The following is a 15560-nucleotide window of genomic DNA, read 5'->3' on the forward strand; positions in this document are numbered from 1 at the left end:
CTAAGCAACGTGGCCCAACATGGACCGTAAAAACCTTATATTCCTATAATCTACTACATGTACATACCAGTAAACAGTATCTCACATAATTTTATATTCTCAGATCATATGTTTCATAGCCAATATGCATATCGACAAAAAGCTCCTAAAATTATTAAAAATACAATTTCATAATAAAAATAAATCGGAAATCTTCTTCACTTAGTAAGTGTAAAATAAAATGATCCCTACTTATTCACCAGGAAATTTATTTTATTTTTATTTTTGGACACCTGGATAAGAATGCTAGGTTTTTTAATACTCTGCTCAACCCTTTGACAAACGTCAACAGACGCGCATGTTTACAGTGTAATATCAACCTTCGTATAGTTTGTAGCTTTCTAATAGAGCCCGACGGCTTATCCTATTGTCTATTGTTAAGTAAAACCGCTCGTGCCACGTGCCACAACCACACCTGCATAAAAAATCATTCGTTCACTTTACCCAGGTAATTGAATTACAACTCCTATGGAAATTGCAATAAGATTCAAAATGGACTAATGGATAAATATGTGTGTGGTCCGTTCAACTCAGTAACCGAAATACTGAGTGCCGGCGAGTCGAACGCTAAAGAACCAGTCTAAAATGTGTCATCGAGATGCGTAACAAAGGCGCGTTATCGGAGAGCGCACCTACACTGGTTTTTTGAGCGTTGGACTAGCCCGCGCTCAGGTGCCAAATAGAATAATGAAGACCCTTTTTTGCAGGTAAGTAGCACGTGCGGTTTTACTGAACAATAGACAATAGGATAAGCCTTCGGGCTCTACTAGAAACCTACAAACTATACATTCCGATAAGGTTTACGATGACGCGTTATGTTAACAGGCGTGGCGTTCAAAGAGTTAACAAGCTTTCTTTGTGAAATTCAACCTAAATGAAAATTCTATAAAATTAAGTCGAATTTAATTTAAAATAACGTATATAACAAAGTCACTATATTAACATTTCGAAAAGTATATGGACTACGGTCTAGACATCAATATTTATAGAGCTCCGTACAAAACTGTCCGCGTAGCTCTTATTTTAAATAGGTACCTAATTTATCTATGATTCTATTTAAAGTATATTATTATATAATATAAATGCTTTTTACCTAAAATAATAGGTGCCTTCGTATATACTTAGATTCACTATGAATTCATGTACTTGCATAAAATAGAAGGACACGCAAAAATTTTACAGAGTCAAAAATTTCATAAGTAAAAATTCGATTTTCTTTTAGTCTTTCTCTTATTATTTCATAGTTTTATCTTTTCCTTTCATATTTCAATTTTTAATTTATGTTATTCTTCCAATCTTAACCTCTAGCCCGTGGCCGAGTCGTCAAAACTTGCCAAGACAAATTCAACTTTAATTTGTCAAAATTAAGATGCAAACTAGAATGCGAGACCTTTATAATATAGGTCTCTATCCAGAGACCTAGCGGGCTAGCGGAGAATTTCCAAATATCCTGGAAGTCTAAAGATTAATCTACTTAATCATCATTGGCTCCGCTACCTTGGATACCAAGAAGAGAAGGAAAACAAAGCCAACGGCTATTACAACGATAAATAAGTGATATACGCACGTGTACTCCTCCTTGCGCCAGTGTCTGCTGTCTTGTGAAGCCTGTAGGACAAAAAAACAATCGTTAGGTTGCCTTTCCACTGAGCCAGAGCGGAGATGAGAAGAGACGTGAGGAAATCAACCAATAGCATCGGTTGTAATCCATATTACCACTCATCTCCGCCTCAGTGAAAAATTCCGCCAGAGCGCCACGAACGCAGACGTGTCGTCAATTAAATGTACCACTATAATATTTGCTATTGTGTTTGAACTTTGCGTACGGCATCAGCGTGGTCGACGAATGTTTGGCGAGCGTCCGCTTAACGTCCCTCGCTTGCTCCCGTCGCGAGAGCGCCACTAACGCTGGCGTGTCATCAATTAACTGTACTACTATATGTGACTATATAATTACCATGTGTTTGAACTTGGCGTACGGCACGAGCGTGGTCTGAGAATGTTTGGCGAGTGTACGAATCATGTCCCTCGCCTGCTCGCATCGCGAGAGCGCCACGAACGCAGACGTGTCGTCGATTAACTATACCACTATATAATTACCATGTGTTTGAACTTGGCGTACGGCACGAGCGTGGTCCGTGAATGTTTGGCGAGCGTCCGCATCACGTCCCTCGCTTGCTCGCGTCGCGAGAGCGCCACTAACGCAGGCGTGTCGTCGATTAACTATACCACTATACAATTACCATGTGTTTGAACTTGGCGTACGGCACGAGCGTGGTCCGTGAATGTTTGGCGAGCGTCCGCATCACGTCCCTCGCTTGCTCGCGTCGTGAGAGCGCCACGAACGCGGACGTGTCGTCGATGAACTGTACCACTATGGGACCTGTGAAGAGTTGTCACTTTTTAATCCATTTTGCATTGAGCGAAAATATAAGATCTAATAATCTTACTGAAAGGTACACTAGTGGAGTAGCGATAAGGCGGGTAGTTTTTTTTTAGAACTTATCTATGTAAGAAATATCATTTAATATTTGGGCGTTTTTTTTTGTTGTCCCCTACACTTTTTTTTCCGATTTGGGATTTTTTATGTTATTTCTACTCAGAATCACGAGCTCTTTCTATCCTAATAGGAGAAAAAAGTGTCCCAAAATTTCCATACATTTTTCGATCTTTCCATTCCGCGACCGCCATACAAAATCTATGAAAAATGGTGACGTAATGGAAGTAAAAACCTTAGGACACTTTTTTTCTCCTATTAGGATAGAAAGAGCTCGTGATTCTGAGTAGAAATAACATAAAAAATCCCAAATTTGAAAAAAAAGTGTAGGGGACAACAAAAAAAAAACGCCCATTTACAAGTTGCTTTTCAGTTAAGGGAAACTCGTGAAGATATCGCTCTAATGGCACTAAGATATACTTTTCCCTCTGAGTTGAAAGGCCAGATGAAAACTCTCGCAAAAACCAGTGCCTTCGCCCATTCTTGCCAAAACGATCCCAGATCCTTTAGGATGCAACCGGGAAAGCGCTAAGGGACGATACAGACGGACTGCAACCCAACTGCAATTTGTATGGGAACTGCACGCCGACTGCACGCCAACTGCAACGTCGGCGTGCAGTTCCCATACAAGTTGTAGCCTGGTTGCATTCTGTCTGCACCGGCTCTAAGGTGATTAGGAATCTTACCGAAAGGACTGAACAACTGATTGATGTCATTCCTCTGCCACTCCACGGGGAACGTGAGATGGAACACGTGGTCTCTGGACGGTGTAGCTGCGAACAAAATAATTAATTAACCCTTATTAACCTTTTGGACGCCAATGACCGATATATACGCACCGCAGGTCCAACGCCAAAGACGTATTAATCGGTCATAGACCACAGAGCAACATAGACCTAGGTGCATATGCATAAAGTTCAATTTCAGTTTTGACACTTCGGTGACGTGGCGTCTGAGAGACAGCTTTTGTGTTTGACACGGCGTCGAAAAGGTTAAACGTCTCCTAAGTTAATCAGTTGATGATCGTAGTTTGTCCCTCTCTATGGCATAACGACAGATAGGGACAAACGACGATCGTCAACTGATTAAGTTAGCAGCCGTTTATGAATAACGCCGTTAATTTCTTATTGACTAAACAAGCAATCTGTTGGGACTGATGACACCTATTTAATATGTTTTCATTTCATTAAAATTAAATTTTCCACATCATGTCGTATCACAGAGTGAGTCACATTGCAGTTAACGAAACATTAACAATAACAATATAAAAATATCTTTATTGACAATAAAAGTTTAACAGGCACATTACAGTGAACCCCGCACTATAGTTCGTTTTTTTTAGCATTAGAAAGAACTTGAAAGAAGGTAAGCGATTTTGACATGTCTTTTAATTGAAAAACACTTTTTAAAAATCAATAACTATTACTTATGAAAGCAGAAGACTATAAAAGATCGTATTAGATTCATAATTGTTACATATTTACTGTAACTTATTTTTAAAATGTGTTTTTCAATTAAAAGACATATCAAGATTGTTTACCTTATTTCTAATGCTAAAAAAACGAAGTATAGGCATGGCCTAGTGACGTCTAACCTGTCTCCAAACTACCATCAATCAATTCATCTCGTTTAACTGACCTAACTCACCTAACCAGGGGCCTATTTCTCAAACGGTATTAGTCTAATATTATTAGTGTGTTGCCATAGTAACCTATACGATTTGACAGTTCGTAGACTAATAATATTAGTCTAATACCATTCGAGAAATAGGCCCCTGACCAGAGCTCGTCTCCAATCAGAACTCCTGCATCAACTACTTATAGAACTAGTCCCACTCGCCGTTCCCAATATAGGTAGTGTCGTCAGTAAAAAGTTATTTACTTTCTATAAGCGCTTATAAATGACATAGTATCGACAAACTCTTTTTTTTTGACACACATTTATCTCAGATGTCTTTTACGCTCAAACAATTTTTGGTATCTTTTCATCCACTTACTACTTTGACCAGCAAAACGCACCGTTCACGACACTGTCGTCGAAAATCAATTTAGTCAGTAGAAAAATGCAGCAAATTTGAGAAACGTAGTCGGGAAGGTTCGATTCGACACAAATTTGGAATTCTGAAAATTCTCTAGTGACAAAATGTTTTACTATATACAGGTTGTTTCCTGTAACAGGAGCAATAAATTAAACTGTAGGGTGTACTCCTCAAACTGACCAACATTTGTTCAGCAACTTTTGAAAATAACTCATGTTTTGATTTTTATTACACTTTAGAGTTTATTCTAAGTGTAAGGCCTGAGTGGACGCTAGAGTTGGGCGTGCAGCGGGGCGGGGCGTGCGGCGTGCATGTTAAACAAATGCAAGCGTATAGGAGCGGCCTTAGTGCACGCTGCTCAAATCACTTGTGAGCCCGACGCCACGCTGCACGCCCCGCTGAGCGCTCCGCTTCGAGCGTCCACTCAGGCCTTACACTAAGACGCAATGTATTGCAAATTTTGTTATGTTTAAAGCGTGACAAGCAACGTCAAACACACTGATGTCAGCGTACATTGAAGGCAATATTTATTTTGTATGAAAAAGAGGAAGTCTAAAGGTATCATATTTTTTTAAAGTTGCTGAACAAATGTTGGTCAGTTTGAGAAGTACAGCCTTTAGTTTAATTTATTGCTCCTGTCGGGCTAGCACATGATTGGCGCGACAGAATCTCGCGGCGAGATAGACTACCCGTCCCTCTTTTATTAACACAGCTAGAAAAAGACGGGTAGTCTATCTCGCCGCGAGATACTGTTGCGCCAATCATGTGCTAGGGGTGCTGTTACAGGAAGCTCCCTGTATATGAACAACTTACGATCCGGTCCATCGATATTCATAAACGGTGAGTCCTGGTACGCAGTCTTCGTAAGGAACAGCTTATTAAGGAACGGCCTGAGCAGCGCCGCGCTCGGCTCGGACCTCTCGCTCTCCCCGCGCATGCGAGACACGTGCGACCGCATCGCTAGGAAGCAGAGGCCGGTCACGAAGGCGTCGTAGCCGGCTTCGTGTGACTTGTCGTCCGAGAGGGTGTAGCCACGGCCTGACGATGATCCTAAAAAAATTTGAGAGTTAATTGAGCACATTTATTTTATTCCGAGCGGATTGCGATTTTTATTTTATTTATTTAGGATCACCAACAGACAATACATCATGAAAAAATAATCTGCAGCTTACATAACATGAAGGGTAGATGCTTGTCCAATTACAGCTTGTTATTTTGAAGTTATAATTGCTTCAACTTACCGACTGTAGGGAGGCCGAAAGGCGGTTCCGATAGGGTGGCCAACAAATGCTGCAGCACGCTGGAATTCACCTTGTCCTTGAAGGGTGGCAAACTGGACATGTATTTTGTGTCTAGTAGGCTGTGGACAATCATATCTTATATAAGCCTTAGTGTAAGGCCTGAGTAGACGCTCGAAGCGAAGCGTTCGGCGGGGCGTGCAGCGTGGCGTCGGGCTCACGAGTAATTTGAGCAGCGTGCACTAAGGCCGCTCCTATACGCTTGCATTTGTTTAACATGCACGCCGCGCGCCCCGCCCCGCTGCACGCCCAACTCGAGCGTCCACTCAGGCCTTACACTAAGTGTGTATTACTGCCATTAATAATCATTTTATTGGGAAAATGTATATGAAAGCAGTGCACTGGTAGCTAAGCGGTAATTAAGGGTACGAACTGAGTGTACTCCGCGCTTCACGGCCTTCACGCCAGGCCGAACGCGCCGCTGGTCGCTTGCCACTATGGCTTGAATGCCCCGGCCAGTAAACGCCATACTTTTGTTTTAACCAATGTGCGTTGTGCGTGCATTCAAACGAGGGTCGTGGTTTGTACATCGGTTTGGTGCCAATGAGTCTCTGAACTTATACAGTACTAGCGACCCGCCCCGGCTTCGCACGGGTTAACAAAATCTACATAAGCCTTCCTCTTGAATCTATCTATTAAAACAACCGCATCAAAATCCGTTGTGTAGTTCTAAGTTCTAAAAATCTAAGCATACATAGGGACAGACAGCGGGAAGCGACTTTGTTTTATACTATGTAGTGATTCCTATACTGGGTACTTAACTGTAAAAACCGGCCAAGTGCGAGTCGGACTCGCGCACGGAGGGTTCCGCGCCATCAACAAAAAATAGAGCAAAACAAGCAAAAAAACGGTCACCCATCCAAGTACTGACCCCGCCCGACGTTGCTTAACTTCGGTCAAAAATCACGTTTGCTGTATGGGAGCCCCACTTAAATCTTTATTTTATTCTGTTTTTAGTATTTGTTGTCATAGCGGCTATATAAATACATCATCTGTGAAAATTTCAACTGTCTAGCTATCACGGTTCGTGAGATACGGCCTGGTGACAGACGGGCGGACGGACGGACGGACAGCGGAGTCTTAGTAATAGGGTCCCGTTTTTACCCTTTGGGTACGGAACCCTAAAAATGAATCGAAAATTTTAGTAGGAATTGTAGTATGCAGCGATCACAGTAAATCAGCAATAATCGCAGTGATACAAGGGCTTACTGGCCTGGCAAACCCGGCATTGCTCCTAAAATAATGATAATACTTACTTACCTAGGAAACATGCAGTGTGCGAATTCTTTGAAGGTCGGATAGTCTGGTGGCAGCGGTTGGAAGAAGTGGTTGAGCGTGTGGAGCACATCTAACAACATGTTATGTCCGACCACCAGCTTCTCCTAAAATAAAATATTAAAAAAACATTATGTTACAGTAATATGTAAATAAGGTGTAGTAAGTAATGAGTAATGACATACACTGCGACGTGAACACTTAAAATAGGCCTCAAAAAGAAGGCTCGAAGTCACTCAAACAGCGATGAAACCAGCTAGAGCAGTGGTTCCTAACCTGGGGGTAATTACCCCCGTGGGGGTAAAACTGGTATTTTACGGGGGTAATAAGCTAACCTAATATAACAATACAACAAACGTACACGTTTAACTTTTTTATTACCATTGGGAGGAGGGGTAAAATCAGGTTCCCTAGTTAGTCATAGGGGTGACCGGACTGAAAAGGTTAGGAACCACTGAGCTAGAGTCTGTGCGGAAAGAGAAGAGTCGTGGAATGAATTGGGCCCCATACATTCCACGGGTCTTCTCTTTCCGCACAGACCCTATGCTGTATGAGTTTTGTAAGTAGGAAACTTAAGGAGTGACTAATTATTGGCTCTTAGAAAATCCAATTGTTTTCTGGAGGAAGAGTGAGAGGAGGAAAGCTCATTCCTTCTTCTTTTTAGGGTTCCGTAGCCAAATGGCAAAAAACGGAACCCTTATAGATTCGTCATGTCTGTCTGTCTGTCTGTCTGTCTGTCTGTCTGTCCGTCTGTCTGTCCGTCCGTATGTCACAGCCACTTTTCTCCGAAACTATAAGAACTATACTGTTGAAACTTGGTAAGTAGATGTATTCTGTGAACCGCATTAAGATTTTCACACAAAAATAGAAAAAAAACAATAAATTTTTGGGGTTCCCCATACTTCGAACTGAAACTCAAAAATTTTTTTTCATCAAACCCATACGTGTGGGGTATCTATGGATAGGTCTTCAAAAATGATATTGAGGTTCCTAATATCATTTTTTTCTAAACTGAATAGTTTGCGCGAGAGACACTTCCAAAGTGGTAAAATGTGTGTGTCCCCCCCCCCCCTGTAACTTCTAAAATAAGAGAATGATAAAACTAAAAAAATATATGATGTACATTACCATGTAAACTTCCACCGAAAATTGGTTTGAACGAGATCTAGTAAGTAGTGTTTTTTTTTATACGTCATAAATCGCCTAAATACGGAACCCTTCATGGGCGAGTCCGACTCGCACTTGGCCGCTTTTTTTACCTTACGGTGTCGCACTGAATTCTCTCATACACTGGTTGTTATCAGTGTCACTAAGGCTTACGATGACATGAGCTACACCGCCACTCGCGTTAAATACTTGTATGCCTCATATGGCCAAAAGTGGAGCACTTAATTATAGTTGATCAAGCAAATTTTGTCAGTAAAAAAAGGCGCGAAATTCAAATTTTCTATGGGACGATATCCCTTCGCGCCTACATTTTTTAAATTTGCCGCCTTTTTCTACTGACAAGATCTGCTTGACCAAGTATATATATATGTAACACTTGTTTGTAACACTACCTGCTTTTCGACAAATAAACGTATTGTATTGTATTGTATTGTCACAGAATAACTAATAGTACTACCGTACAGAAAATTCACTCCTTCACAAAAGTCAGGTTTAGGTATAAAATTACACCTATATCGCCGCCTGCAAGCAAAATTTAAACTTATAACCGCGCACGAACCGTGAATCTCCTTTGCGCGCCGCAGTTTTATGACCGAGCTGTGAGTGTCGGCACGGGGTTATCACTTGACAAGTTTTTATACCTATACCCACTGATTTATTGTTTTTAAGATAAATATGTAGGAATTACAAACGTTGATTAAGTAAACATACATTTTTTATCCGAAGATAGCATGTCTGATTCTCGCGGAAGTAAGTTTCGAAGCCATTGTGTATTTTCAATTTTGCGCGAGCGCCACGTGACACGACTATCGTGCGCGCCGAGCGGCAGCCCACTGCTATACGCCTGTCCGGTGGGCGCGCCGGCCAAATGTACCTAAACTGCGGAGTGAAACCCCCCTGGTATTGTATTGTACACTCACCGCCTGGCTGATCATCCGAGCCACCTTAGAGAAGCCGACTGCCTCCTCAAGCTCCTCCCATTCCTTGTCCTTCTTCATCGCCTCTCGGTCCTGTGCCGCGTTCTCCGGCGTTACCCGGGTCACTTTCAGAACTCTACGAATAAAACAATCATAGTCATGTTCTTTCTTAGTACTGGCATAGACATTGACAACCCTGGAGCGAAGAAGACAGCGTGGTGACCTCATTGAAACATTCAAGATCATACATGATTATTATGAATTACCTGAACTAAAGGACCTGTTTGTTATGAGCAATACTCATCGTCTAAGAGGCCACAGCTCAAAGATTATTCGAGTTCCCAGTACAAGCAATCCTAGGAAGCACTTTCTATCGAACCGCGTCGTACGTGAGTGGAATAAGTTACCAGAAACAGTGATATGTGCTCCTTCAGTGAACAGTTTTAAAAACAGACTTGACAAACACTTAAAACAACAAAAAAATTGACATTAATCATTAAAAAAAAACAAGTGCACTGATATACACGCATCAGCTATCAGCTGCTAGTGTATTAAACAATATAATAATAATAATAATAGAGAAAAAATACATAGAGTGCTCACTCCATACATCAGTTTTAGTACCAAAAAGACTATTAGCATCTAGCATCTAGTAGCGGAACTATCAGTACTGCTGCTGCTGCTTATGCTGTTGAGATAAGACTTTCCAGTCGGTGCTACATCTATTGTCAAGTAGCAGTACTGATAGTTCCGCTACTCGATGCTAGATGCTAATAGTCTTTTTGGTACTAAAACTGATGTATGGAGTGAGCACTCTTGTCTTTATTTCTCTATGGTACTGGTAGTTATTGTTATTGAATAAAAATGATAGAAAGTGAACACTATAGCCCACTGACCAACAATCCGGCCAGCGAAAAAGCCAAATTCCATACAACCAGCCCCCGAAAAGATAATAATCCAGCCCCATAAAACCATTATTCCATGAGGGTAAGAGAGTAACTATAGTTCGTGTGCAAATAAATGATTATGATTATGATTATGATTTTTTTTAGCATTAGAAAGATCTTGACAGAAGGTAAGCGATCTTAACATGTCTTTTAATTGAAAAACGCTTTTTAAAAATCAGTAACTATTACTTATGAAAGCAGAAGAATATAAATGATCGTATTAGATTCATAATTGTTACATATTTGCCGTAACTTATTTTTAAAATGTGTTTTTCAATTAAAAGACACATCAAGATTGTTTACCTTATTTCTAGTGCTAAAAAAAAACGAACTATAATATTCATAACCTTGTCAATAGAAAAGGCGGCAAATTAAAAAAATATAGGCGCGAAGAGTTCACTTTCCGTAGAAAATTTGAATTTCGCTAGTTTTTCTACTGACAAGTTGGGTGTGTTTCAGTATATATATTTTCCTGGATTGATTTTAAACTGGAGGTAAATTTTACTAGTCTCTCTAATAGATCACAGAGGTTATTGCCTATTGATTTGACGCTTGGTATACCTGCATAGAAGGTACCATCCTATAGAAGTGGTCTACGCGTGCCTCCGTGAGGGATAAAACATACGCAATGCGACGCTATGATTGGTCAAATTTATTTGTTGCCCACCATAATCCATACTAATTTATGGTGGGGAATAAAAAAAATGTGAGACTGTGACAAGGACAAACAATAATAGCGCTTTCGCTGCTACTCCTAGTGAAAGATACATAAGACTATCCCGTTCTGTCAGTTATCCCCACCACTCTTGCCCAATCCAGTTTAAAAGCTTGGCCAAACACAGAGCGCGACGCAGCGCCGCGTGATGACTGTTCAAACAGGGCGCGCGCGGACCGCGCTCTCAACACGCCCTCATCGCGCGCGCGAACGCGGCGCGGCCGCGTGGGAACGCGGCGCGGCCGCGCGCCACCGCTCGCTGCCTAACGTCCGATCCGACTGATCTGACCCAGCCGCGTCCCGCCGCGTCCGCGCGGCGCAGCGCTGCGCAGACGCAAGGGGCCGCGCGGCGCGGGGCGCGACAGAAGCGGGGCGTGATACCGGCGGGACGCAGTCTGTTTGACGTCGGTAACCTGTTAGCGTGTGCCGCGGTCGCGCGGCGCGGACGCGGCGCTGCGTCGCGCTCTGTGTTTGGCCAAGCCTTTATACTAGATTCATGTATACCTGTTTTTATTCTCCAGTACTTTGGTTTCCACGTACGCCTCCCCCTTGAAACGCGAGCCAAGCTCCTGGAAGCAGAGCCGCCTGATGAACGCGTTGCAGCGGTCGATCTCCATCTCTTCCGATTTCTGCTCGTCGAGGAACTGACGGACTTTTTTACTGATGAAAAATAATAATGCAATGTTAGAGAAGTGAGATCAGCTATCTATGTATTAGTGAGATCGCTTTTTAGCGATAAGACCGCCTGTCGTTGCTTAGCTCGTTATGTTAAGAGCCTATCAACGTGCACACTAACGCCACTGCTAAATAGTCGTGATTATTTAAATTTAACGAAAGATATTTAAAAAAGGGCGCCGCTACGTACTGTAATCTTGTATTAAAGTACCTTTTGAATACATCAAACTAGTTTCTATGTTGCTCGATTTGTCAATCTATGAACTCAAAACAAAAACGGCAGTTTTAACTTTGGACGCATAGATTGACGAATCCAGCAACATAGAAACTAATTTGATGTATTCAAAAGGTACTTTAATACAAGACACAGTACGTAGCGGCCCCCTTTTTTAAATATCTTTAGTTAAATTTAAATAATCACGATTATTTAGCAGTGGCGCTAGTGGGCACGTCGATGGGCTGTTCATTATAATATATTTAATATTGTTTTAATTGTGCACATTAAAGAATATTACTACTACTACTATTATTAAGACAGTATACTTGCTCTTTACGAGGGTTAGGGATAGAGTAGATGAAGGGTACACGGAAAGAACATGTCTAGTCACTTTATTCGGAAAATGAGATTTTCATCTCAAAATGTAGAGCTCTTAATGAAATATTAGTTACATCTTTTGCTACTGTATAATATATGTAACGCAACTTTTTTTTAGTTAATAAAGTCCTGGTCACGGAAATTCCATACATTTTGACATTGTTCCAAATTTTAAAACTGCCATTACTCAGAATGTTACTAAAGTGACTAGACATGTTCTTTCCGTGTACCCTTCAGATAATATAATATAGTACTTTTGGTATACACTACAGGGGGCCTATCCAAAATGACAATCGTTTGCGCTACGACAAGGAAACGCCATGTCTCTCTATCGCACTAATATGGAAGAGTGTTAGAGAGACGGTGTTCGCGAAAAAACAACTCTTTTAACATTACATTTACTTCGTAATATCATCGGCACATGTTGGAATGTGGTTTAAAGCATACTGCATTGGCGTGATATGCGCATATGACTGCGTAAAGAAGTGTCAGCTTCTGGAATAAGAATAAGAATAATATTTATTTAATAGAAATAACCTTATTAACAATTATCTGTCCTGTGGCCCCACACTAGCTTCTCAAGATCACAGATTAAGGACCAAAACTAAACAACCGGCCAAGTGCGAGTCGGACTCGCGTTCCAAGGGTTCCGTACATTAAGTCCGTAAATTTTAGACCCAGTAGTTTCGGAGATAGGGGGGGGGGGGGGGAATGGTCATATTTTGCCTATTTTCTTGAATAACTGCTAAATTATTCATTCTAAAATTATAAAAAAAATATATTTGAGATCCTTACACTGAGCTCTTTCATTTGATATGTAACACGATATAGTTTGTAAAACTTTATTTTTTAATTTTCTCATTTACCCCCCAAAAATGGCCTCCATATTTAAAATTCATTTATTTACGTTACACGTCCATCTTCGGGTCACAAACTTACATACGTGTGCCAAATTTCAACTTAATTGGTCCAGTAGTTTCGGAGAAAATAGGCTGTGACAGACGGACGGACAGACAGACGCACGAGTGATCCTATTAGGGTTCCGTTTTTTCCTTTTGAAGTACGGAACCCTAAGTATGGTTTAGTTCTTTACCTTTATCTTTATCTTTAGTTATGGTTTAGTCTATGGGTCAACTATACTCAAAAGGCATACAACGCCCTCCGAATCCAATATAACAACGCCTTCAGGATGCTGTTGGGACTGCCCCGTTACTGCAGCGCTTCAGGGACGTTCGCCGCGGAACGAACTGATGACTTCTATGCCATCCGGCGTAAACGAATAGCGTCTCTGTTGTATCGGGTGCGGGGCAGTCACAATAGTATACTTAAGGTCATAGCAGAGAGGGTGGATTGCACCTTTTTGAAATTTTGGGTAAATATAATAGTAATTAAATAGTTATTATTATTTAATGTAGTAGTAGTTAAGTAATTAACGTAGTCATAAGCCAAACTAACAATTTTATGGATAAATTATTATCTGACATAAAGAATTAATAATAATAATTTACCAGATATCCTCAATCTGCTGTTTATTCTCGTCCGGCACCGGGATGATGTTATTCTCATTGGCGTACAACTTCTGCCTCTCCGCAAGCATTTCTCTGAGGCGCGACTCCGTTGGCTCCGTCATGTAAGGGATGCCTGGAACAAGCTCTCAAATCTACAAAATATATCATTCATAAGTTATGTTTGTAAGTAGTTCATAAATTTTAATAAACATACTCTGATTAAAATAGGTTGTGCAATGCAATGTACATAACATAAGTAAGGCAAGAACTCGTTTTTGTATACATACATTGCTCAGACACAGTCAGCAAGCAAAAGCTTTACTTCTATGACCACAGAATAGGTAGATCAGAAGGATATACATATACGATAGAGGAGTAGAAGGTAGGTATATTGGGTAAGCAAACAAAACAAATGCACCATACAAGAGCTTTGCAAGAGATACTAGGCTCCCTATACAAAATGTATGACTTTTTATGTAGTGTGCCTCTATAATGGTTAAACATTTCCCAACTAATATTATAAATGCAAAAGTATCTTGGTCTGTCTGTTACCCTTTCATGCTTCAACCGTTGAACCAATTTATATGAAATGTGGTATAGACATAGTCTGTGGCCCGAGGATGGAAATAGATTTTTTTTTAGTAATCGTCACCAGCCCATGCTGACGAAGTCACAGGCAAAAGCTAGTATTATGTTAAAGGTCAAAATTGAAGAGTTAAAAAAAATACTGCTTAGCATTATTTGTATAAAACCAGTTGAATATGAGTGGATTTAAGGAAAACAATTTAACATAATAAAAAACTTGGTATACAACCCTCAGACAAGAGGTGAATTATGCACTTAGCCGGTTTTGTAAACCTATAGTCAATTTTGATTGAAATTAAATTAGTATGATTAGTATTACACAAAATTTTACATATCAAGAGTAATGCGGATTTGAGGTTATAAATATTTCTACCGCTAAAGTTTTTTTTTTATTACGAACATGTTTTATTTAAAATCATGACTTAAATTCCATGAAATGTTAGTAAATAGTCCAACTTACCGTCTCGTATTAGTTTGTTGAAGTCAAACCCCTGGGCTGACAGGAAATCCAAGCTGGAGCTTTGGCACAGAAACATCCGCTCCGGGCCGGGCCGCCCGCGCGGGAACAGATAAAAGTTATACGCGTCGTTCATGTACTGCTGCGCATCCTCGTCCCAGTAGAACGCACACAGCCCGTACTGGATCAACAAAAAATCCTTACAACCCGCCATAGTCCGTAAGTAATACTCCCCCGGAGAATCAAACATGCTGACGTCCTGCCCATGTATTAGCCCCGTAAACTCCGCGTCTATCACTAGAAAGTCCGCTCTCTTTATAGACTCACTCACAAGAGGCAAGGACTCCTTGAAATCTGAAAAAAGAACACGAATCTTGTAAACACCTTGTGCACAAAGCAACACTACTTAATTATTTTTTTACGTACTTTTGCGAGTGACTTCCATGATGCAAGTTATTAAAACTAATAGTTAATTCCTTGCAGTATCATTTAACAGGAGATATGTCGTGATTTATGCCTATAATTTATTAATAATATAATAACAAAGACTATCCGATCTCGCGATACAACGCGCCGCTCTCGACTATTGACAATTTGACAGCTGGGCAGCTGTCATTCATTACTTTTTTGCAGTCAGCTGCGTTCGGGTATCACCCCCTTTCGGTCGTTCCGGTCTTTAACCGACTTCAGATATATAGTTGGTCAAACCAATTTGTCAGTAAATCAGAAAAAAAATATATACTCATCCTTTTCTTTTGGGTGCTAGTACTAGCGTAAGACAAAGGCAGTATGATTCTCTCTGTCTATGTTTGTAATGAGATAGTCCTTTGACAAACTTTAATCTGCT

At 40.7% G+C, this 15560-nt stretch overlaps 2 protein-coding genes across 3 annotated transcripts in view; both read right to left on the reverse strand.

Annotated features, from left to right (window-relative positions):
* Positions 1 to 2268, reverse strand: part of LOC134650986 (uncharacterized) — a 30492-nt gene extending 28224 nt beyond the window's left edge. Inside the window, exons 1-2 of one of the 2 annotated variants that reach the window (XM_063505954.1) lie at positions 2140 to 2268; positions 1607 to 1647 (exon numbers count right to left, since the gene is read on the reverse strand). In XM_063505954.1, coding sequence (XP_063362024.1) covers positions 1607 to 1647; positions 2140 to 2202 — 104 coding nt within the window. In that variant the 5' untranslated portion in view covers positions 2203 to 2268. The other variant, XM_063505953.1, reaches the window with a different exon arrangement.
* A 2-nt stretch (positions 2269 to 2270) lies between these two features.
* On the reverse strand, positions 2271 to 15293 carry LOC134650822 (poly(A)-specific ribonuclease PARN-like). The gene is made up of 10 exons (XM_063505755.1): positions 15140 to 15293; positions 14717 to 15067; positions 13672 to 13804; positions 11398 to 11553; positions 9235 to 9367; positions 7133 to 7254; positions 5816 to 5934; positions 5388 to 5624; positions 3223 to 3309; positions 2271 to 2422 (listed from the first exon to the last, which is right to left on the reverse strand). Exons 1-10 carry the CDS (start codon positions 15156 to 15158, stop codon positions 2271 to 2273), a joined length of 1509 nt encoding a protein of 502 aa, XP_063361825.1. The 5' UTR covers positions 15159 to 15293.
* Between the last annotated feature and the right edge of the window lie 267 nt (positions 15294 to 15560).

This window comes from Cydia amplana, chromosome 9 (genome assembly GCF_948474715.1).
Source record: "Cydia amplana chromosome 9, ilCydAmpl1.1, whole genome shotgun sequence".
Taxonomy (NCBI): Eukaryota; Metazoa; Arthropoda; class Insecta; order Lepidoptera; family Tortricidae; genus Cydia; species Cydia amplana.